The sequence below is a fragment of the Diospyros lotus genome, chromosome 3, assembly GCF_014633365.1.
Source record: "Diospyros lotus cultivar Yz01 chromosome 3, ASM1463336v1, whole genome shotgun sequence".
Classification (NCBI taxonomy): Eukaryota; Viridiplantae; Streptophyta; class Magnoliopsida; order Ericales; family Ebenaceae; genus Diospyros; species Diospyros lotus.
Window position 1 is genome coordinate 3,566,229 of NC_068340.1, and position 25,031 is coordinate 3,591,259.

Sequence of the window (25,031 nt, forward strand, 5' to 3'; positions counted from 1 at the left end):
GAACGCGGCTATTTATAGTCGAAACTCACCGCGAGTTGTCCTATCACAAGCGCCACGCGTCTTGGAAGGCCACTCCGACGACCATTTCTTCATTAAAGCCCCCCTCTCCCCTGTACTCGATTGCAGGCGCAGCCAGAGCATGGCCGCGCGCCTGCTCCAGATTTTCTGATTTTTTTTTTTTAATATCCACTTATACATACATATACATATAAAATATATATGCGTACAACTATATTATAATATACCTATATCACTAAAACAAATCCCAATAATTTCTGGTATTTATTTTTTTAACCATTTTTAAACTATATGCAATGTATAAATTTAATTATAGTACAAATAAATATATCTTACCCTATTAAACTTACCGCTAACACTTAAAATTCCAATAATTTCTCTAGGTCTAAATACCAAAATTGTAATTATTATTCAGGATGTCTTAGGGTATTACAGAAACTTTTCCAGAAATCAAACAAAACTGATCGAATAGTTGTTCAAATTGAAAAAATCAAAAAATTAAAAATTAGCAAAAAAAAAAAAATACTAGACTAAAAACAAGGGTTACTCAAGTAAAATGAATATTACTCCATCAAGAACAACATACTTCTACTTGATTAACCTTTGTAAGTAGATTTCAGTTTAGAAATATTAATCGATTAAAAAATGTATTACTTGATTAAAAAAATTTGTTATTAGAGTAAAAATAATATTTCGATTGATTTGATTATTTTGATTTTTTAATAAAGAGACCGAACTAAACCAAAAAACTCAAATTTAAAACTGAACTAAACCAGTCTTCAAATTAAACTGAAATGAATCGAACCACCAATTTCGACCAGTTCAATTTCTTTATTTCAGTTTAATCATAATTTTACTCAAACCATATTCATTGGAATACTTTTGAAATAGGCCTTTCTGAGTATGCTTTTGGCCATGCACATATTCCATCTTCATTGGAATCCCATTAAATTGATTTTGTTTGGCATTTTTACTTATATATAATGCATCCACCGAACTGGTCGTCTTTACATCTACCCACTTCTGCAATACTCCAACCCGTTTTTACGTAATCATTTGGGTGAATATGAATTATTGATCACATGCATTCAAAAATAAGAATGGTCAGACAAAGGAAAAACGAGACTGACTGCCCAGAAGCAAGGTTCCAAACAAGGCCCAACCAGTGTATATAAATGCTTGTTTGGTTCGTAGGTGGTCGTCCATTTATGCAATCAATTGTATGAAAATGGTGCTGATTTTTGCACTTCTTAATTTAAACTGTCATTTGTTACTTTATCAGTGTTTGTTGAAGAGAGAAATAAGGTTCAAAATATCTCATTTCAGTTAAAGTATTCTTTTTGTCTCCTTCCTACTCACACTCACGCTCTTCGAATGAACTCAAAAATGGCAATCAGTTGAAGTATTCTCTTTCGCTCCTTCCTACTCACCCTCACGCTTTCTCTCCATCTCCTTCCTACTCACCCTCACGCTTTCTCTCCCCATCTCCTCTCACCCTCACGCTCTCTCTCCATCTCCTTCCTATAAGTCTTCATCTTCTTTTTCTCGGTGAAGCAGCAGACCGGGGTAGCAACACAGGATTGCTGCTAGGAAGAGAAGCGAAATTGAAAGTAAGCCAACTCCTGAAAATGCAGATCGATGATGATGCCGACCAAATGTCAAATCAGTGGCATCTATATATATAAACATACACATATATAGAGTTTAGTCACCAAAACTTTGGCTCCACAATAAGAGGAGAGAGAGGGAGAGCGCGCGACACACAGAGAGAGAAAGAGACCGGAAAGGGTATTGATTCCATTGAAGCAAGTTCGAACGAACGCGGTGCCTCTTGCGGCAGCTGACATTGGCTTGCCAACGTTCCCTCTCCGTCACGGGAGTCCATTATTTAATTCTTTAATTTATTAAATAAATTCTTCCCTTACTAAATGTAGGTTTCGTCGCCATTTTCTCTTATTGATGTAGATAGCGCGCTTGTATGCGCGCTATTTTCCAGGTCATGGAAAATGTGTTAGATTACTTGTAATTTGTTTTTTCAATCTTAAATGGAACTTTTTCTAATAAATTATCTGTAATAGTGCAGTCTCCATTTACACCAAATGGAGACTGCACTATTACAGATAATTTATTAGAAAAAGTTCCATTTAAGATTGAAAAAACAAATTAATTAGAAGTAATCTCACACATTTTACATTTTCCATGACCTGGAAAATGGCGCGCGCACACAAGTGCGCTATCTACATCAGTAAGGGAAAATGGCCACGAAACCTACATTTAGTAAGGGAATGATTTATTTAATAAATTAAAAAATAATTAATGGACTCCCGTGACAGAGAGCTAACATTGGCGAGCCAAAGTCAGCCGCCGCCCAGAGGCACGGCGTTCGTCCGAACTTGCTTCAATGGAATCAACACCCTTTCGGGTTTCATTTTCTCTCTCTTTGTTGCGCGCGTGCTCTCTCTCTTATCATAATTGCGCTCTCTCTCTCTCTCCGCTTATTATGAAGCCAAATTTTTGGTGACTAAACTCTATATATGTGTATGTTTATATATATATATATATATAACTGACTTGACATTTCGTCGGTATCATCATCATCGATCGATCTGCATTTTCAGGAGTTGGCTTACTTTCAATTTCATATGCACTTTCTCAAGGAGGATGGATGAGCATAATGCTTCTCTTCCTAGTAGCAATCCTGTGTTGCTACACTGGGCTGCTGCTTCACCTATGTATGGAACTAGATCCACACATCCAACATACCCAGACATTGGAGGGCTGGCCTTTGGAGCCAAGGGAAGAACGTTGGTATACACCATCATGTACCTTGAGCTCTTCCCGGTGGCGGTCGAGTTCTTGATTCTGGAAGGGGATAATCTGAACAAGCTGTTTCCAGACACAAATATCCACTTTGGTGGCCTCAAGGTTGGAGGAAAGCAAGGGTTTGTCTTGCACACTGCACTTGCCATATTGCCGACGGTGTGGCTGAGGAGCTTGGTCCTGCTGACTTACCTCTCTTCTGAAGGGGTGTTGGCCTATGTGGTTCTGGTTGGCTGTGTTGCCTGGGTTAGTGCTGCTGATGGTGCGGGATTTCATGAGAATGGGGTCCTCTGGAAATGGACTGGCTGCCTACTACCATAAGCATGTACGCCTTTTGCTACGGTGGCCATGCTGTTTTGCCCACTCTCCGCAACTCAATGAAGGAAAGAAGCCAATTTCCCCAGGTTGCTTGAATTCACAACCATAATTGTTCCCTGTATTTTTTTTAAACCCAAAAATGCATCATAAGTTCATAACATTTTGTTGAATTGTTTGTCAAAGCACGTTTTGTGCATTTGCTTCCTAGTAAGCACCATCACTTATGGATCAATGGTGGTTATTGGATACCTAATGTATGGGCAAGATTTGATGTCTCATGTGACACTAAACCTTCCAGTAAACAATCTTAGCCCAAAAATAGCAATCTAGTCCACACTAATCAATCTAATAACAAAGTATGCTCTAATTGTTTCGCCGTCACAGCCCTTGAAGAGAGACTTCCGCTCCAAAACAGCAGATTGATCAGCTTGCTTCTCAAAACAGGCTTGGTGATCAGCACTGTTGTGGTGGCACTAGCAGTCCCTTTTTTCGGCTATGTCATGTCTTTTATAGGCTCATTTTTTATTGTTAGCGTCAATATCATCTGTTACAATTGTAGCAGATGATATGTTGTACTAAATAACTTATTTCCAAAACATTAATTAACAAAACAAGGTAATCAGCAGAGCAAAGCAAATTATCTGTTTAATTTACACAATGATAAACAACCCACTTCAGGGCTTGTCAACGTAGATGTTCCATGAGCGTTCAGGAAGGAAGAGCAAAGGGTTTCGTCCAGGTTCACCGCAGTTATGTTAACGTTATAAAACACGATGTGGGTGCACGCAACAGTTTCGCTGCAACTAAGATCAATGGCATCATCTGTGACTGATGTTCCACGAAATCCAGTGAATGCTACATTGCTAATTTGCACAGCCGCAGTCTTCAAAGAGAAAACAGTGCATGTTAATTAATTAGCATTTGACAATTCGCAATATAGAAATTAACCAATGTGTTGATTGAGCAAGAAAATTTGTAGTTATTCACTTGATTTATGCAGGGCTTATCACTATTGCAATAGAACTGGTCGATGAAAGGGTTTGCTACTGCAATGAGTCTAATAGAAGCTATTAACTCAACTTCTACTCAAACAAATAGAAGCTATTAAATGTTAAATGGTTTTCCCTATTTAATTTAGTACTATATATGCCTGCCTGGTTTTTATCCGTGCTCCATAACTTGTCGCATGGAAGCTAAAATTTGTCACAAGAACTTCTTCTACCTCATCAGTTGTTCCATCCTCTCCCAAGCTCCCGATGTTGCACACTACAAAAAATTCAGCTTTTAGTGACCGAAAAATCAGTGATTATATAAAACTAAAAATTCCGTTATTAAATTTTTTAGTGACTAATAGATTTTGTCGCTAAATTGACGTCGTTAAATTTTAGCGACGGAATTTAGTAACGAATGGTTTCAGCTACGGGATTGGTCTGTTGCTAATTAGCGGCGGGATCTTTCCGTCGCTAATTAAAAAAATAAATTAAAAAAATTTAAATGTAAATAAAATAATAATAATAAAATATATAAATTATATAAATTAAAATTTAAACGTAAATTTTTATATTTATTTAATATAAATATATATAAATAATTTTTTTAATAATTAATAATTTATTTTAATTAAATAAAATAACTAACTCACCAACAATATTTATATCATTATATTTGTATTTCTAATTTTAAAATTGTATTTACTATATTTATAACATTATATTTGTACTTCTTATTTTAAAATACAAATGAAAACTAATTAAATACAAATATTAATCTTTTTATTAATAATTATTATAATTTATTTAATAAATAACTACTTAAAAACATTTTTTACAAATAAATTGTATATTTATTTTATTTTTTATATAAAATTAATATTTCATAGAAAAAAATTGACATAATAATTTCTTATTTTTAATAAGCATTTTCAAATTATTTGTCGTTTAAATCATCAATAATATATACACAATACACAATAATATATACAGAATATACAATAATATAAATGTAAAATAAACATACAATAAATATAAATAACAGAGAAATTAAAATTAACAATTAATCATTAAAAAATAACTAACAGCTAAAACAAACTATAATGCACAAAGAAAAAACGATGCAATCTATAACTAATTTGGATATTTTTCATCTAAAAAATATTCAAAGATGTATTTAAAAGTTAAAATAATAAAATACTAAAAATATAATGCATAGAGAAAAAAAAATACCTTATAAATTTTGGTGATGCTCGTATCTTCTAAATGAAGACTCTACAACAGAAGAAAAAACATAAACAAAACTTTGAAAGTGAGGCTGGGAGTGCAGAGGGGGCGAGGAGAGAGGGAAGAGAAGGAAGACAAAGAGTGTAGAGGGGGAGGGGAGGGGATTTATATAGGGGCATAAAACTTCAAAGAGAATGAGAGAAAATTCAAGGAGGTCGCAACCGAGAAAGGGGGGTTAGATATGGGTATCTCCCGTCGCTAAACATGGACGAGAGATGCTCGTTGCTAAACACTGTTTGCCCATCGCTATTTAGGTTGTTTGAATTTTTTTAAGAAAAATTTTAAAAAATTGAATATTTTAAAAAATAATCATAAAATCTAAATAATATGTATATAGAGAAAAATATATTTTATACTAAATAATAAACATAAAATAATATATAAATAATAAATAAAATTTCAAATTTAGAGTATCCTATTTTCTCGCAATTCACAAGATTCAACAAGCAATTGATATTTCACGATCAATGATACATTGGAAGACTCCTTTAGGTTTTTCAATATTAATAAATTGATTGTTTTGCTCCTATATATTCCAAAAAGAAAAAAGGTATGTGAGAATTACTAATAAATTTTGTAAATTTATTTGTACTAATATTTTTTGTACAAATAAACAATGATCGAGTACCTTACATGATATTCGAATATGCAAATATATGTTTGTTTTTTATATCTAGATATGTTTTATTCTTTGTCTTATATCTGGATATGTTTTACATATATTTGTCTTATATTCGAATAATTTTTTTTTGTTTAGCTTTTCCCTTTAATTCAAACGGATATGAACTTCTTTGTTTGTCTTGTATTCGAATGTAGATAAAATATTCTGTTGTTAATTTAGACGGATATTAATTTTAATTTTAATATTTATTAATTTTATTTTATTGCTAATTCAAATGAAAGTTTTATAAATTATTGTATTAGCTGCCAAAAATTCAATCTCTATTTTGATTTTAATTTGTAATTTTATTTTTTAATTAATTTTGTAACTTAAAGATGAAATATTTTGTCACTAATTTTGAATTTTTATAAATTCTACATTTAAATATGAAAATTTTCTTTGTCAAATGAAATTTTAAATTTAATTTATATATTTTATGAATTTCACATTTTAGCAACGGAATAATTGGATCACAAAAACTTTTAATCTTATTTATAATTTTTTTAATTTTAGCGATTGAAGAATTTCATTGCTAAAAGATTTAAATTTTAATTTAAAATTTTTTTAATTTAGTGACAGATTTGTTCCATCGCTAAATTATTTTAAATTAAATTTTAATTTAATTTTTTCATTTAGTGATGGAATTATTCCGTCACTAAATTATTTTAAATTCAATTTTAATTTTATTTTCTTTTAGTGATGAAATTATTCCGTCCCTAAAAGATTTTAATTTTGATTTAAATTTATTCCCATTTAAGGACGGAATTATTCCGTAGCTAAATTATTTTAAATTAAATTTTAATTTTATTTTCTTTTAGTGACAGAATTATTCCATTGCTAAAAGATTTTAATTTTAATTTAAATTTTTTCCCATTTAGCAAAGAAAATGTTTTGTCGCTAAATTATTTTCATTTAAGTTTTAATTTTATTTTCTTTTAGCGATGGAATAATTTCTTCGCTAAATTAACAAATTTAATGAAAATTTCAAATTAAAAATTAGCAACGTATCCATTGCTAAATTTTAAAAATACTAATAATTATTTATCGACGGGTCTTTTAGTTTCTAATTTCGTCGCTAAATTAAAAAAAATATTAAAAAAACTTAGCGACGGAATAAACTATTGCTAATCCGTCGCAAAAATTTAGCAACGGCTATTCAGTCGCTAACCTGTCGCTAAATTCCATCGATAAAAAGTATTTTTTTTGTAGTGGCAACAAATCCTTACCTTTGTTTAGGTGAATTTTTTTTTATTAATTACAAAGGGAAAAAAAACTCAAAGAAGAAAAGTTTGGAGAGAAAAAGTATTTTTTTTGTAGTGGCAACAAATCCTTACCTTTGTTTAGGTGAATTTTTTTTTATTAATTACAAAGGGAAAAAAAACTCAAAGAAGAAAAGTTTGGAGAGAAAATAAAGCAGATGAGAGTAGGGATTGCCTCTCTTTCCTCAAGGTCTCGAACCTCACAGGGTTGTCCGGACAACAAGGGCTGGGCAGGCACCCCTGTGAGCTTGGAAGACTCCCCAACATGGAAAATCTAGCTAGCTATCCTCAACCTCTCTTTAAAAAGGTGGCCGGGGAGGCTCATTGGACCTCCAAGCATGAGGCGGTCCATCCGATTTCATTGACGCCCTGATATCCTTAAGATTGGGAATAAATGGGCAAGCGATCAAGTTCTCATCCAAACACCACGAGCATGGAGCAACCCATTCTCCCTAAGGCGGTGTAACCATGCATAAACCACTTTGTTTCGAACAAAACCGCTTTCGGCATAGCATCCGAAAATGATCTCAGATCACCCCATGCCCTGATGGTAAACGAAAGAAACAATTGAACAAAGACAAATTAGGAGCCACCCCTGTCTTCTAACACAGAACAAAGAAACCCACCAAACTGAGCCCAGCCATTTGGATGAGTTGTGCAGGGACCATGTTGTAACTGTGCAGAAATTCTAAACCAAAAGGATTAAGCGAAAAATGCAATCCCTTTTTTAGACTGTCTTCGTGCACAACTAATGTTAATTAGGGATATTACAAGTATGAAAATTATAGAGAATATATACAAAACTTAAAATGAAACAACAATAATAACAAATTAATAAGAAAATTCTGAAAAAAAATTTCAAGTAAGACATGAAATACGAAAAAAAAATCACTTTCCCAAAAGTAAAATTTGCCCTCCCTTCGATTTGAGTTTGCTATGAGAATTTATTACATTATTTTTAGTGGATATGATAAGCCCTTTTTGATTTCTATACTCAGCAAAGAGTGAAGAAATCAAGTTTTGGAATAATAGAAAAAGTTTTGATCTTTTTAGTGTATGCATTCAATTCAAAGAAATTTACAGAAAATTATTAAAGCTAATAAAAATAATATGATAATATGTATTGCAATATGAAATGAAATGATAAGGTTGTTGAAGACTGATTCAACATTTGCTGAGTTGGTATTTATTTATTTATTTTCCATGTTTTCTGTTTAGTTGAAGTAGGTGGTTTCGTATTTTTCTGTTTTTTAGTTCAATCAAAATGCAGTTGTAGTTGTGCCACAATATCCGGTCTTCACGTAGTTGTAGTTGTGCCACAATATCCGGTCTTTACGTATTGTAATGCCTATTTACAGGCAATTTGGGTTGCTGAAATTATAGAGCAGATTTCTCCAGATTAACTGGTTTTGTGTCCACCACCTATTTGATTAAATATCTCTAAGAGAAGTTCCTTCTTCTGAGCTTTGTTTTCTGCCCTGTTTTTCCTTCTGCAGCCTCACTAATTCTAACATTGTGGTATCAGAGCCACGTTCCTTCGAGAACTGGGCGTAGTAGCACGCATGGCAGCAAACGGCAGTGCTGTGAGCTTTTCTCAGCCGTTGATTCCAGTCTTCAAGGGTGGATGGAAGTTATGAATTTTGGAGCATCAAAATGAAGACTCTCTTCATATCTCAAGACCTTTGGGATTTCGTAGAGAGTGGGTACCATGACAAGGACAAAGATGAAGGTCGGCTGAAAGAAAACAAGAAAAAGGATTCCAAGGCGTTATTTTTCATTCAACAAGCAGTTCATGAGACTGTCTTCTCAAAAATTGCAGCAGCAACTACGGCAAGGGAGGCTTGGACTATATTGCAGCAGTCCTTTCAAGGCTCCAAAAAGGTACTTACTGTGAAACTTCAATCACTTCGCCGTGATTTTGAGACTTTAAATATGAAAAGTGGGGAATCAGTGCAAGATTTCCTTTTTAGAGTATCTGCTATTATCAACCAAATGAAAACCTATGGAGAGGAAATTACTGATGCAACTGTAGTTGCAAAAGTATTGAGGAGTTTAACTCCAAAATTTGATCATGTTGTTGCTGCCATTGAAGAGTCAAAAGATTTGTCTACTTTCTCTCTTGATGAATTGATGGGATCTTTACAAGCTCATGAAGCAAGGATCAATAGGTCAACAGAAAAGAGTGAGGAAAAAGCATTTCAAGTGAAGGGGGAGTCTATTCAGAAGGAAAAGATGGAAAAAACTCCAAGTCGTGGTCGTGGCAGAGGTGGTTTTCGTGGAAGAGGTAATGGTAGGGGCCAAGGAAGAGGTCGAGGAAGAGAAGCTTCCAATGAAGAAAGGCAGAATAGGACCTTTCAATGTCACTACTACAAGAAACCTGGTCACAAAAAAGCTTATTGCTGGCAAAAGCAGAAGGATGAGAATAATCAAGCTAGTTTTGCAGAGAAAGCAGAGGAAGAAAGTAAGCTATTTATGGCCTTTTTTGTGAAAAAGAGAAGTCTAACGATGTTTGGTTTTTGGACAGTGGTTGTTCCAATCATATGTCTGGGACAAGGTCATTATTTAAGGAGCTTGATGAATCCAGAAAATCAGAGGTGACACTAGGAGACAACAAGAAGATTCAGGTTGAAGGCAAAGGTACCGTTAGCATTTCAACCAGTCAAGGTAATGCCAAGATTTTACAAGATGTGTTGCTTGTCCCTAGTTTATCTCATAATTTACTTAGCATTGGGCAATTAATGACTAGTGGATATTCAATTTTGTTTGATGATGGGTGTTGTGATATTAGAGATAAAAAAACTGGGCAAATCATTACTAAAGTTCCAATGGCTAACAATAAAATGTTTCCATTAGAAGTTTCAATGGTTGAGAATTGTGCTATGGTTGCTAATGGTGACAGTGAGACTAGATTGTGGCATCTACGTTATGGGCACTTGAATATTAATGGGTTGAAGTTGTTGAGTCAAAAGGAAATGGTTTTTGGATTACCGAAACTTGAGAGTCTTGGCTTTTGTGAAGGATGTGTTTATGGAAAGCAAAGTAAAAGGCCTTTTCCTGTAGGAAAAGCTTGGAGAGCCTCTAAATGTCTTGAGTTAGTGCATGCAGATTTGTGTGGGCCTATAAACATTGAATCTCTTGGTGGTAGTCGATATTTTTTGTTGTTCACAGATGATTACAGCCGCATGAGTTGGGTTTACTTTCTTGAAATCAAGTCTGAAGCTTTTGACAGGTTCAGGAAGTTCAAAGCATTTGTGGAAAGAAGAAGTGGTCTTTTAATAAAGACACTACGAACAGATAGAGGAGGTGAATTTGTTTCAACTGATTTTAATGTTTTTTGTGAGGAAAACGGAATCTGCAGGGAGCTTACAGCACCATATACACCAGAACAAAACGGTGTAGCTGAAAGAAAAAACCGAACGGTAGTGGAGCTGGCCAGAAGCATGATGCAAGCAAAAGGTCTTCCTATTTATTTTTGGGCAGAAGCTGTTGCAACAGCGGTGTACCTTCTCAATTTGTCCCCAACAAGAGCTGTTCGAAATCAAACACCATTTGAGGCTTGGACAGGTAGAAGGCCAACAGTAAGCCACTTAAGAGTTTTTGGTTGTATAGCTTATGCTTTGGTTAAAACTCATTCTCGAAAATTTGATGAAAAATCTGAGAAATATATCTTTGTTGGTTATTGTTCTCAATCCAAAGCATATAAGCTATATAATCCAATCAGTGGTAAAATTACCATCAGCAGGGACGTAGTATTTAATGAAGATGCAAGATGGGTTTGGAGTGAAAAAAATGAGCAGCAACAAATTCAAGTGTTGGAAGACAATGTTGCATCATCGCAGGATCCAACACCAACAATTTCTGGTTTCTCTACACCTGGCAGTAGCACTCTATCAGCACCTACAAGCAATGATTCATCTTCAAGCTTGTCAAATGATACTCCTCCAAGGAAATTTAGATCCTTACAGGAAGTTTATGATTCTTGTACCTTTGCTTTGCTTGTTTCTGATCCTATTTGTTTTGAAGAAGCTGCAAAAGAAAACCAATGGTGCAAAGCTATGGAAGATGAGCTGTTAGCTATTCAGAAAAATCTGACCTGGGATTTGGTGGACTTGCCGGAAGGAAAGAAAGCTATTGGGCTCAAATGGGTGTTCAGAACCAAGTATCATGCAGATGGGAGCATCCAAAAACACAAGGCAAGGCTGGTAGTAAAGGGTTATTCTCAACAGCAAGGTATCAATTTTGAAGAAACATTTTCTCCTGTTGCTCGCTTTGAAACGGTGAGAACCTTTTTGGCCTTAGCTGCTTAATTAAATTGGCCAGTATACCAATTTGATGTTAAATCTGCTTTTTTGAACGGTGACTTGGAAGAGGAAGTTTATGTTTCACAGCCTGAAGGTTTTGTAGTTAATGGCAAAGAAGAAAAAGTTTACAAGTTAAAAAAGGCGCTCTATGGCTTAAAGCAAGCACCGCGGGCATGGTACTTCAAAATCGATTCTTATTTCCAGGAGAATGGTTTTAAAAGAAGTAATAATGAGCCCACTCTTTATCTAAAGAGAGAAGGTAAAAATGATTTTTTAGTGGTATGCCTTTACGTTGATGATATGATTTATATGGGTTCAAATGAGTATATTGTTGCTGGATTTAAAGATTGCATGATTAAGAAGTTTGAGATGTCTGATTTGGGGTTATTGCATTATTTTCTTGGTCTTGAGGTGAAACAAGGAGTTGATGGGATATTTATTTCACAAAGAAAATATGCAATGGATCTTTTGAAAAGGTTTAATATGGTGAATTGTAAAGTTGCTGCCACACCCATGAATGTTAATGAGAAGTTGTGTCGTGATGATAGTGCTGAAATGGCAAGTGCAACATATTTTAGAAGTCTTGTTGGTGGCTTAAACTATTTGTCTCATACAAGGCCAGATATTACTTTCTCTGTTGGAGTTGTGTCTAGATTTATGCTTAATCCAAGCAAGCTTCACCTTGGGGCTGCAAAGAGAATATTGAGATATATTGCAGGAACAGTGGAACATGGAATTTGGTATTGTAAAGTATCAAGTTTCAAATTAATTGGCTTTACGGATAGTGATTGGGCAGATAGCATTGATGATAGAAAAAGCACATCAGGTTTCTTGTTTAATCTTGGTTCTGGAGCTATTTCATGGTGTTCAAAGAAGCAGGAAGTGGTGGCCTTATCAACTTCAGAAGCTGAGTATATTGCAGCAACTTCTTCAGCTTGTCAAGCAGTTTGGCTAAGGAGACTTCTTGTAGATTTCAATCAGAAACAAATTGGTGCAACGGAGATCTTTTGTGACAATAGATCAACTATTGCAATGACAAGAAACCCAGTATTTCACAGAAGGACCAAGCACATTGACATCCGTTATCACTATATTCGAAGTCTCGTATCTATTGGAGAAATTACTTTGAAAGCTTGTGATACAAATGAGCAACTTGCAGATATTTTCACAAAGTCGCTTCCGCAAGCAAACCATGAGTTCTTCAGAGAACAACTTGGAGTTTGCAACTTTGAATCAAAGGGGAGTGTTGAAGACTGATTCAACATTTGCTGAGTTGGTATTTATTTATTTATTTTCCATGTTTTCTGTTTAGTTAAAGTAGGTGGTTTCGTATTTTTCTGTTTTTTAGTTCAATCAAAATGCAGTTGTAGTTGTGCCACAATATCCGGTCTTCACGTAGTTGTAGTTGTGCCACAATATCCGGTCTTTACGTATTGTAATGCCTATTTACAGGCAATTTGGGTTGCTGAAATTATAGAGCAGATTTCTCCAGATTAACTGGTTTTATGCCCACCACCTATTTGATTAAATATCTCTAAGAGAAGTTCCTTCTTCTGAGCTTTGTTTTCTGCCCTGTTTTTCCTTCTGCAGCCTCACTAATTCTAACAAAGGTAAACCAAATTTAGAATGATTAATTTTAAAATTCTTTAATTTATTATATAAATCCTTCCCTTACTGATGAAGAGAAAATGTAGGTTTCGACGCCCACTACCCAAAATCAACCTGGTATCTGCGTGCAGCATGTGTGTTTGTTTCAACCGATTCCCATCTTTGCATATCATAATAATTTAATTATCAAATTTTATATCATAAAAAAATCTTTTACATTAATAGATGTCATTATTACATTTTGCTTATGATATTTTTGTTGTTGCCATTCGAATATAACAATAAAAGTAAAATCGTTTCCATCTTTGGATGTCATAATAATTTAATTGTCAAATTTTACAATCATAAGAAAATCTTTTACATTAAATGAGGATGTTGTTACATTTTCTTTGTAATATTATTACTGTTCTCGCTCGCTCGAACACAAAAATAAATTTAGTGTTTGAAAACGCCATCGTTAAGTCGTCTAAGTTTGCAAGGAAGAGAATAGTTAGAGGGCATAAAAAAATCTCCACACAAATATTCCAATACTTAATTCAAATACTAATGATAATGAAGACTTGAGGTTATATATATTCCCAGAGTATTAGAAACTTACAATTTTTACAATGAACGCCTACTTATTTATAAAGGAGAAAGAAGCAATCTTAAATCTCTTAAAATTAGAATTTTTACCGATGATTTTTATCCAAATATTCTGATATCTTATCAAGATTAAAATCCTTTATAGATAATACTTATTCCTTTTATAGCGAAGTTTTATTTTGATTAAAATTTTTTATAGATGATGTATATCTTTCTACAGTATCTTCGAAGGAATTTTCAAATATCGAAGTTTATCCAATTTGGGCATTGCGTGGGACCACCCCTCTATGCATACAGAGAAATTGTCTGGCAGTTTAACTGTTTTAGGGGGATGAGAATGGCCCTGTAATGGGTTTCTGGGTGACCCGATTTTTCGAGTTCCCTTAGCTTCTTTATTTTTATTTATTTATTTATTTATTATTATTATTATTATTAATTAATTTTAATTTTGCATCATGACATATCAATTAAGAACCCAAACATTCCAAATTTAGCGTATTATGTTACTAAATATGCAATTTGAATTTATATATATATATATATATGCCTAAAATAAAATACCTAGAATCAGTCCAGATTGTAATTTGTTGTACAGTCTAGACTAATTAAAAAGACATCATTTTGATCAGGCCTTTTGTAATACCCCATGTTTGTATGAGTTTGTCACGTAATTTCGATAAGTTTAGAATATCGAAAAATAGGCTTGATAGCAATTATAAGTACCGAATCAACTGCAGGGAATGCCTCAGAGTGAAATTGTCTAAGGAAAATAATATGATCTTGATGAGCGTTCCGAGTTAAGATTTATGGTATTGAAAGAAATTAGATCAGGAATAATTTTCGGTACAACTAAAATGCAGCTGTCATTTAGGCTACAAAACTGAATTGTCGTAGGGGACTCCTGAAAAATCAATGAAATCCTAGGGGGCCTACGATTTTTCGTAATGAACAACCCTTCAGTGATTTCGGGATTAAACGATAACCCAGTAAGGACACTAGGGTAAAATTGACATTATCGAGCAACTTTGAAGTTATTAATTTTGTGTTTTCGGTATTATAATGCAAATTAATTTGAGGTTTAAGGACATAATTGCAATAAGGGAATTACCCAAGTAATATTAGATGAATTATGGGAATTAAAAGTGTAATTTCTCTTATATGTTGGTGTATTATATAATACTTATATAAATATATATATATATATGCAACATGCGTGTGTGCAAGCTGGCTTTGCGAAGCTTCTGTGAAGCTTTAATGGCCGAGATTTTGGCTGGAAAATGGAAGATTATGGCAGCGTAAATTGAGGAAAGAGTCTGTAAGAGGTATGGAGTGGGTAATGAAGCAATTAATATGATGTACAATGGAGTAGCGGCCAAGGCATTGGAGGCTATAAATTAGGATGCATCTGAGCCGATTGAGAAGCAGCAAGGGAGATCAGAATGAGAGTTGTGGCCAAGACCATCAAAGCAAGGGAGAGAAAGATAGAGCTGGAAGGAAGGTGGGCCGCGGCCATGGCAGCCGCGACAGTAAGCTGGGCAACACGAGTAAGGGAGTAGGGCAGCAACGGGGAGGCCGGTTGCAGAGGCTAGCGGCGGCGCATCAGCGAAGAGAGAGCTTGTTGGAGGCCGAGAGGCGGTCGGAGAAGCAAGGGGTGTAACCATGGCAGCCATAGCCGCAACCAGTTGCAGCAAGGCTACAACCAGTTACGGCCATCAGCGGCCGCGAACGGCTGCCAACGACGGCGCAGCCCCCGGGGAGGTCAGCGGAGGCCGACAAAGGCGATCGTTGTGACTGGCCAGCGCAGAAAGGAAGGGTGGCGGAGCTGAGCCATACGTGCATGGTGGAGGCCCTATGTGCTAGAAGAAGAAAAATGTGGGAGGAAGAAGAAGAAAAGAGAAGAAAAGAAAAGAAAGAAAAAAAATAGAAAGAAAATAGAAAAAAAATAGAGGAAAATGTTAAGAAAATCCTGAAAAATAGGATTTGGAGATTTAGTAATATTCCAAAGATTTTGGTCGAGAAAATTGTCCTCACACGCGTTTCAGGAATATGGCACGCATATCGAGGAAGCTGGAGAGGCTAAGTCAAGATAAGTAAAATTCCCTAGAAATTCAAGAATATTATTGTTGTAGTGAAATATTTGAGAAAATATTTTAGAAATATTTAGTTTTGATTTATTGAGGAAAAATAGGAAGAAATAGAGAGAAAATTAAAGAAAAGGCAATAAATTATGGAAAAACATATTTTAATATTTATTTAAATAATTATGGTGATTAGGATGCTTTGAGGCTTAAGTTGAAGTGACTTGTGCAAATTTTGAGATTGGCACGCAAATCGAGGTGATGTACGTATTTCAAGGTAAGGCACTGATATCGAGATAGCCCGATAAGTTTGAGAAGGTAAGTGATATTTCCCAACTGAATTTAGTTTTATGAAAAATGCTTGATTTATAAATGATTTATGTTTCTCAAAAATGTTTTCATCATGTTGACATGCTTGGATATATATCCATCACGTAGACTGCATACATGACATGCTATGAAATGCATATGTATACATTGATATCATTGATCATGCGCATTGTAGCCATAGGGAGTACGAACTGGCACCGCTACTTTTCCAAGGGTGCACCCATACACCCCAGTTTCGAAAGAGATGGGCGCAAAAATGGTAGGTAGCATGAGGGGTGCAGTTGACACCTACGATGAGTAAGACATTGCATTCATGTACGAAATATGTTCTTTGTTCCCTTACTTAGATGATTCATCATCTAACTTGGTCTTTGCCCCTGGAATATTCAAACGTTCCAGATGAAAATTGTAGCATATACGAGGATAAATGAGGCATGAAATGGCACTTAGCAAAGTACATGAGGAATGAAATGTATGTTATGTAGCCCATGTATTTAAGTTCTGCTACTTTGAATTCTGAACGTTTTGAGAAATGTTGATGTATATCCTAATGGTTAATAAAGATGTAAGAATTGATTTATGATCAATGTTAAGATATCAGGTTTCGATTATTGCTTCTGCATTTGATGTGTATAATGATTCTCTTTTGAGAAAAATATTTGAAAGTTCTGGGACAGATTCGATGTATGATATGAGTTAGAATTCAGTTTGAAAAAAAAAAAAAAAATTATTGCCCCAGAATTGTCCTAATTTATAACACGCTCGGGAAAGCGGGGCGTTACACCTTTCCTTCTCCTCTCCTTCCTCTTTTCTCTTCTCTTCTCGTTCTCTTATCCTCTTCCTTTCTCTTTCAATAGTTCAGATTGTAGTTCGTGTTAGATTCATCGTAGAAGATTTTTCTTTTTTTCCCTTCTTATTTTCACCTTTTCTCTCTTTATTTTTGAATTCCGGTGATGCATTTATATATACTTATAATATTTCTAATTTGTCTTCGATACTATCGTCTCCCATCTTTGGATATCGTGATAATTTAATTATCAAATTTTACATCATAAGAAAATCTTTTACATTAATAGATCACAGCTTTACATATCATAATAATTTAATTGAGCAACTATTCAATCTGTTTGGTTAGGTTTCTAAAAAAGGTTCGGTCTATTTAGTGGTAAGCAATTCGGTCAATTCAGTAATTGAACTAACTGAATGTTCACCCCTAATTTATGGATCAACCCATTAACCCAATGCTCTTTTAATAAATCTTTTAGAACTCTAATAAGACAATCGCGATGGGCAATTCTATATTGATGTGAGTCTAATATAAATTGTGACTTATAAGCAAGGGGGTATTGATTTTTTCAGCTCAGGTTTGGTAGACCTCAAATTTGTGAAAATGTGCCATCATCCACTTATCTGTTTTGATATGCGACCATGTGCTGCATGTAGACTCTGCATAGTCTAAACTCAAAGAGTATTGTAAATCAGACTCTAAACTCAACCCTTCTAAAAAGGAAAGAGTAATTTTTGCACACAAATTTGCACCCAACCCATGTTATATTCATAGCCATTGTCAAATATAATTTTTGAATCCCAATTTAGGATGACCAGAGTTGATTTGATGGATTAGTTTAAGTTTAAATTTAAATAAGAGATTTTCTTATCTAATAACAATCAAATTTGGGAATTTTGAAAAAAATCTCAAGAATCTTAACAAACTCCAAATTTCTCACCTCTTCAGTCTATATAAAGAGAAACCCTAATAGGTGAAATCAAGGTTTTGGGAAGAAGTTTTTTTAGTACCGCATATCATCTGATTTGATTGCATAAAGGACGACCACCTAGGAACCAAACAAGAATTTTTACACCGGTGCCCCCACAGGTATAGCACGGTTGGTTCTCAGTTAACAGATTGCACCCAATGATGCAAGTTAGAGTCATAACAGTCACAGTGTGGGAGTTTCACCCTCCTGTGGGGGTGATTCTTTGTGGACACCATACATTGTGCCTCCTACCTAGTGCGCAACTAATAATTATTTAAAAAAAATAAGGGGTGACTCTAGTGGCTGGGAGTAAGATTTTCATTTTCTTCAATTTTCACTCGTTCTATATTGATGTGACTCTAATGTAAGTTGTGATTTATAAATAAGGGATTATTTTTTATTTTACCGAGTGAAAATCTTTTTCACAACAAAATTGTTATAAAAATAACATCAGATTAGAGCAGGGTTGTAACTAATAATTATTTAAGAAAAATAATAAGAATGAAGAAAATGAAACAAATAGATTTTACGTGAAAAATCTCCAAACAAAATAGAGCAAAGATCACGAGCAATGATAGAAGAATTCATTATAAAAAAATAATAGGAGTTACGACATTCCTTTTAAATCACAAGGAGATAACAACAATCTCTTGAAAATAAGATAAAACTCTCTAATATTTCTAATTCTCTATTTTTTTCTCTAAAAATGGAATACTTTGGATGATCATCAAAGGAGCAAGCGAGGCCAATTTATAGGCCTCCCTTACGTGATGGCGGCCTTATAAAATTTCAACCTGCTAGCTTCTTTCTTCTTCTTTGTCCTCGTTCAATCTCAATGTTATATTTGGCTTCTTCAAGTTCCAGCTTCTTCTTCCACAAATATCAAAAAGGCTGGCCTTTTTTTTTTTTCAATTTCTTCTTCCCTCTGTATATTTTATTCAAACGTTACAGCCACCTTTCTTCTTCCTTCAATGTTGAAGCAGCTTTTCACCCGCAACTTTTGACCCAACAAAAACTATATATTCATGTCCATGCAACTCTTTAGTTAAAATGGATAATATATCATGTTGTAATGATACTAGTAATTCTTTTCATTAATGCAAAGCATTCAAGCATGAACATCGTATGAAGCAATCAAAGCTAGATCCAATAGAAAATTCATACAACAACACTGAGAGTGACAGTCTATTTTTCCAAATAATCCACAACTTGATTTTCCTGTGTGCCACACCTCAAATTTGTGAAAATGTGCCATCATTCACGGAGCTTCTTTGATATGCGATCTTGTGCTGCATATAGACTCTGCATAGTTTAAACTCAAAGAGTATCCCAAATCGCCCTCTAAAAACAACCCTGCTACTAAGAAAACATCAATAAACAGAAGTGTATATGATTCAAACTCTATGCAGGTGTTCAATAATTTGTCTCACTGAAGTGTATGTACCTATATAGTACAACCACAGAAGCTCCCATCACTATGATTGCCCCAATAAGCATCAATTCGGCACCAAAACTTCGAGAAGCTCTGTAAATCTTCAGGTAACAGAGGCATGGGAACAAGATACTGATGCTAACATTAAAAAATGAGCCTATAAATGCCATGACATAGCCGAAAAATGGGACTGTTAGTGCCACCACAACAGTCCATTAATTAATTCTTCGTCGCCCACTACCCAAAACTTTGGTCCATAACAAGCGGAATGAACCTGATATCTGCGTGCGTTTGTGTTTGTGTATATATACACAGAGAAAAGAGAAGATGAAGACTCAAGTCAGTAAAGGAAGGAGAGAGAGAATACTTGAAGAAGGAGATGGAGAAAGAGTGTGAGGGTGAGTAGGTTGGCAATGTAAAGAGGTGTTGTATATATACACACAAAAAAAAAAGAGAAGATGAAGACTCAGTCAGTAAAGGAAGGAGAGAGAAAGAATACTTGAAGAAGGAGATGGAGAAAGAGTGTGAGGATGAGTAGGTTGGGAATGTAAAGAGAAAGAATCGTGACCCGTGAATGCCCCATTGTATATAACATGAAGCTGGAAGGACACTCATCACTCATGGGAGAATTTAATATATATGTATCCCCAGAAAGGCTCTTGCTATATATCATTGAGATTAGTTGTGAGGTTTGTTGTTGGTTAGATTATTCATTGGATTATAATTTCTTTGTTGGGTTGATGGTGGAAAGCCATTTGTTGATGCTTCTCATTGGGCATTTTTACTCAAAAACACTTCATGCCCAATATTTTATCCATCCCTCTTGCCAAAGTCATTCATAAAGCTGAATAAATACATTTTAACTCTGTGAATTGAGTAATTTTTAATATTTTTATTTTTAATCAATTTTAAATATAAAGTAATATAATATTTAATTGAGTAATTTTACTCGAATAACACTTATTTTTAGTCAAGTATTTTTTGGTTTTTTTTCAAATTTTTTATTTTTTTTTATTTGAGCAACTATTCGGTTGGTTCAGTTTAGTTTTTGGAAAAGGTTCAATCTATTTAATATAAGCAATTCAATCAATTCAATAATCAAACGCCAAATGCTCACCTCTAAATTATGGATAGACTCATTGACCCAACTATCTTTTAATTACTCTTTTAAAACTCTAATAGGACAATAACAATGAATAATTCTATATTAATGTGAGTCTAATGTAAATTGTGACTTATAAGTAAGTGATTATTTTTTATTTTAACGTGTGAGAATCTATTTTACAACAAAACTATACATTTATGTCCATGCAACTCTTTAGTTAAAATGGATAATATGTCTGGTAGGATGTAATGATACTAGTAATTCTTTTTATTAAATCAAAGCATTCAAGCAAGAACATCTAATGAAGCAATCAAAGCTAGATCCAATAGAAAATTCATGCAACAACACTGACAACCTATTTTGCCAAATCATCCACAACTTTGTTTTTCCTTCTCTACAAGTTTAGTAGACCTCAAATTTGTGAAAATGTGCCATATTCCACATACCTTCTTTGATATGCGACCATGTGTTGCATCTAGACTCCGCATACTCTAAACTCAAAGAGTATCCCAAATCGCACTCTAAACTAAACTAGGGGTAGAACCAGAGAGCAGGTGGGCAATGGGTTTCCACAACTGAAGGGATGGCGGTGGAGCAAGGCGGCCAGGGCAGATTCAGAGAGCAAGTGAGCACTAAGATGAGGCTGGCACAAGCTGAAGCCTAATCTAGTCCCCTTGGATCCACCACTGAACTCAACCCATTTAATAAGAAAAAAGTAATTTTTGCACACGAATTTGTACCCAACCCATGTTATATTCATGGCCTTCGTCAAGTATAATTTTTGAATCCCAATTTGGGATGAACCAAGTTAGATTTGATAGATAATTAGTTTAAATTTAAATTTGAATAAGAGATTTTGCTATCTAATAACAGTCAAATCTGAAAATTTTGAAAAAATCTCGAGAATCTTAACAAATTTTAAGAACTACTCCAAATTTCTCGCCTCCTTCAATCTATATAAAGAAAAACTCTTATAGGTGAAATTAATCATCTAACTACGACCTCATTATTACTTTTTCTAAGTGCCACTATTCACTTAATTAAGCGTCAGAAGTTAAACTAAGATTATTTTTAAATGCTATGTCGAAGGCGGCTTTGTTTGAAACAAAGTGGTTTATGGTTACACCACTTAAGGAGAATGGACAGCTCCATGCACGTGGTGTTTAGACGAGAACTTGGTTGTCACGACCCGAAATCTGGTATGTCATGACCGGCACTAATCCCTAGGCCCAGCGGCCCCAAAATGGATTAGTAAGCCTCTTCTCTAGCTCGATTTGAATAAAACAATATTACTGACAAGATATAGAACATGAATAAAATACCAATTCACCTTCTAACATAATATCTCAATATTTCATATACAGCAGCTGTACAAAATAAGAATATCTATCACACTGCTGTCAATAATACATACCCGATCCCGTATCTCGGGCCCTTGGCACAATTATGTGCCAACAAAAATAAAGACAAAACATCAGACTCTACAATATGGGTATGTCTCCACAGAGCATCCTATAATACATCCGAAATCAAAAGAGGGTATGACATCATACCAGAAGATCTGCTGGACCAATAATCAAAAGGAGAATTCCCTGAAAATATTTTTAATAAAACGAGGTGAGTCTTGTGGACTCGCGAGTATAAGGTATGTCATGCCCACTAGAAGAGTATACAATAAAATGCTAGGATGATCATCATGAGTATAATAACGTAATAACAGTATAAACAGTGGAATTATAAACCATAAGTTAAATAATTTGAGATTTCAAAGAAAAACATAGTGTAGGAAAAATAGGTGCTTAAAGACAACCCCCATAAGTTGTTCCCTAACCACCCAAGTCCCCTATACTTTTGTATGAGATGCATGCACTGATTCTGAGGACACACTAGTAGAAACTGGCCTAACGCCTATATACACATGCACACAAGTATATATATCGGCACATACATCATCATCACACAATATCATCATAAAGGCCCACGTGATAGCAGTGCTGAAACATACTATCCGTGTCTCTCATGGCCTTGGCATGCCAAGCCTCACAGTACCATGATCTTTTCCTGCTGTGAGTCACCAGGGAATCTACTAGATAGTCCTCTGATAATAATGCAAATAATACCCTAATTTATGCACAAGTCATAATCATTTATCATTTCATGTGGTGCCTAAAATACACCATATCATTCAATAATTCACATTCTCAAAACAAGAAATCAATTAGGGTATCTTTCAGTTTATGTCTCTCCCAGTAGGATGAAAATATTTCATGCAAATTAGAAACATTTAAGAGTATTTTTCTATGATCCGCATATAAAAATCATGTACGAGTTATGCATATAAAAATTTATACAAGGTTATAATATTTATGAATAAAACAGTATATACGTGCATAATATAAGGTAATCATAACATATCCTGTCTACTCGCCTGGGAAATGATGACTCAAGTCCGAGTCTGGGGAGAAGATCGAACAAAATCCTGAGAATCTGAGCCTACAATAAATAGAATGGGGTGTCACATTTAGGTAACAAGAATAACGACGTAAAGAAATTACCGAAAATCCTAACCATTGCCTAACACCCTAAATCGATTATTTGGTACCTTGGCCCGCGCAATATTCAAATCTGGCGTCATGGAATTCGTCGAGCTAAGCCATCGACTACGTCATCATGTCTCGCTTTGCTTGCTACGCGTAAGTGTATAGTGGAACTACACACCCACTTATAGGCTGCAATATCATAATATATATATATATATATATATTTACCCATAAACTAGTTTTCTTTTAATATAGATAATATATTTTTTTATCTAAATTCCTCCTTTATCAAAAATACATACATATATATATTTATAACTAAATTGATAAATTTTCTTGAAAACTTAATAATTAATTAATAATTTAATAAATGGTTTAAAAGGAATAAATTGCAATATTCTAGCCTCAGATAAAAGGAATCCATCAGAAATCAGGATTCGAAATAAACCCACGTCATCATCATAGGCTAGCCTAGAACGCACTCAGGGTCAGTCTTACTCGGCCTCGAGTCGTCTAATAGGGCTTCATCCTTAGGACTCCGATCAACAAAATGACTCGCCAATCATATCGCCAATTCTAGGAGACCTAAAGAGAACCCAAATTAAACTGACATCGATATCCCGAGTAGGACCAACCTAACCAAGTCATCCTAGGTTCCCGGACAAGCGACAAGGGAGAACAAGCCGAGTGGGCCAGCCCAAGGGCTGCCACAACTGGGTCAGTCATGCCCAACACATTGGGCCATCCTAAAACCCAATCGGGCCCCGCCATCCTAGGCTAAAACCTAACCCGACATGCCCAACCCCAAAAGCCCTCATTTCCTTTTTCCTTATATTTTTTTTTTTTTTATTTTTATTTCCTTTTATTCTTTTTCCTTTCTTTTCTTTTCTTTTCTTTTCTTTCTTTTTCTTTTCCTTTTTTTTTTTCTTTTCTTTCCAACACACTGCCACCGCCGGCGACCGCCGCCGGCCGGCCAAAAATGGCCGACCAATATACCGATACGAAGCCCTCGCCACGAATATCAACATATATTAAAATGAAACCCATCGGACGGTCAGATCTTACTAGATCTGAGATTTAATTTTCGGCCGAAAATAGGGGCGAATCTGGCCGTCGCCGTTCGCCGGCCGCCGGCCATTTTTTCGACGATCAGAAACTACCCCGAGGTGCGCAACACTAAGGAGAGCAACATATCCAAAAATGAGAAAGATCGGACGGCTAGATCTTCGTAGATCTAGAGTCGAAGTTTCGGCCAAAAAGAGAAAAAATACTGCCAACGTCGCCGGCCACCGTGGCCGGCGATTTCCAGCGATCCAAGACCGCCACCCAACCCTCTTAAGCAAACCGACCATCATATCCAAGAATCACAAAAATCCAACGGTTGGATCTTCGTAGATCTAACCTCAAACATTCGGCCAACAAGCCCCATCGCGCCTCAAGCCTCATTTCACGAAAACAACAAGCAAAACAGAGAGGATGAAGCCAAAACACTTACCTCCTTGTAGATCGGGGGCACTTTAACGGTGAAAGCGAAGTCGGATCAACGATCGAACGGCCGGATCGCTTGGAATCGAAGATAATCCGAGAGGAAATCAAGAGAAAATAAAAGAGAGAGAGAGAGAGAGATTTTCTGATTTGGGGGGGGGCTGCCGAGCGCCTCCCCCTTTTCTTTTTATATTTTTTTGTTTTTTTTTTGTTTTAATTAATTATTATATATATAATTTAATTAATTTAATTAATTTAGTTTTTTTTTTTTTTTTTTTTTTTTTTTTGGATCTTTACATTGGTTGCTTGCCCTTTTATTCCTGATCTTAATGATATTAGGGTGTCAATGAAATCGGAGATGGATCGCCTCATGTGTGGAGGTCCAATGAGTCTCCCCAACCACCTTCTTAAAGACAGGCTGAGGAGAGTTAGTTGGATTTTTCATGTTGGGGAGTCTT

General features: G+C 35.0%; 1 protein-coding gene, 1 long non-coding RNA gene and 1 pseudogene across 2 annotated transcripts; 2 read left to right on the plus strand and 1 right to left on the minus strand.

The window, feature by feature from the left end:
• Positions 1-2,334: 2,334 nt before the first annotated feature.
• LOC127796300 (amino acid transporter AVT1I-like) lies at positions 2,335-3,722 on the plus strand (annotated as a pseudogene).
• A 5,283-nt stretch (positions 3,723-9,005) lies between these two features.
• On the plus strand, positions 9,006-10,214 carry LOC127796307 (uncharacterized). Its single transcript, XM_052328386.1, has 2 exons — positions 9,006-9,813; positions 9,877-10,214. The coding sequence occupies exons 1-2, from the start codon at positions 9,006-9,008 to the stop codon at positions 9,948-9,950; spliced, it is 882 nt and encodes a 293-aa protein (XP_052184346.1). The 3' UTR covers positions 9,951-10,214.
• A 12,034-nt stretch (positions 10,215-22,248) lies between these two features.
• On the minus strand, positions 22,249-24,809 carry LOC127797796 (uncharacterized). The gene is made up of 3 exons (XR_008022284.1): positions 24,584-24,809; positions 23,151-23,277; positions 22,249-23,041 (listed from the first exon to the last, which is right to left on the minus strand). It is a non-coding gene; the product is annotated as an uncharacterized LOC127797796 (long non-coding RNA).
• Positions 24,810-25,031: the final 222 nt, after the last annotated feature.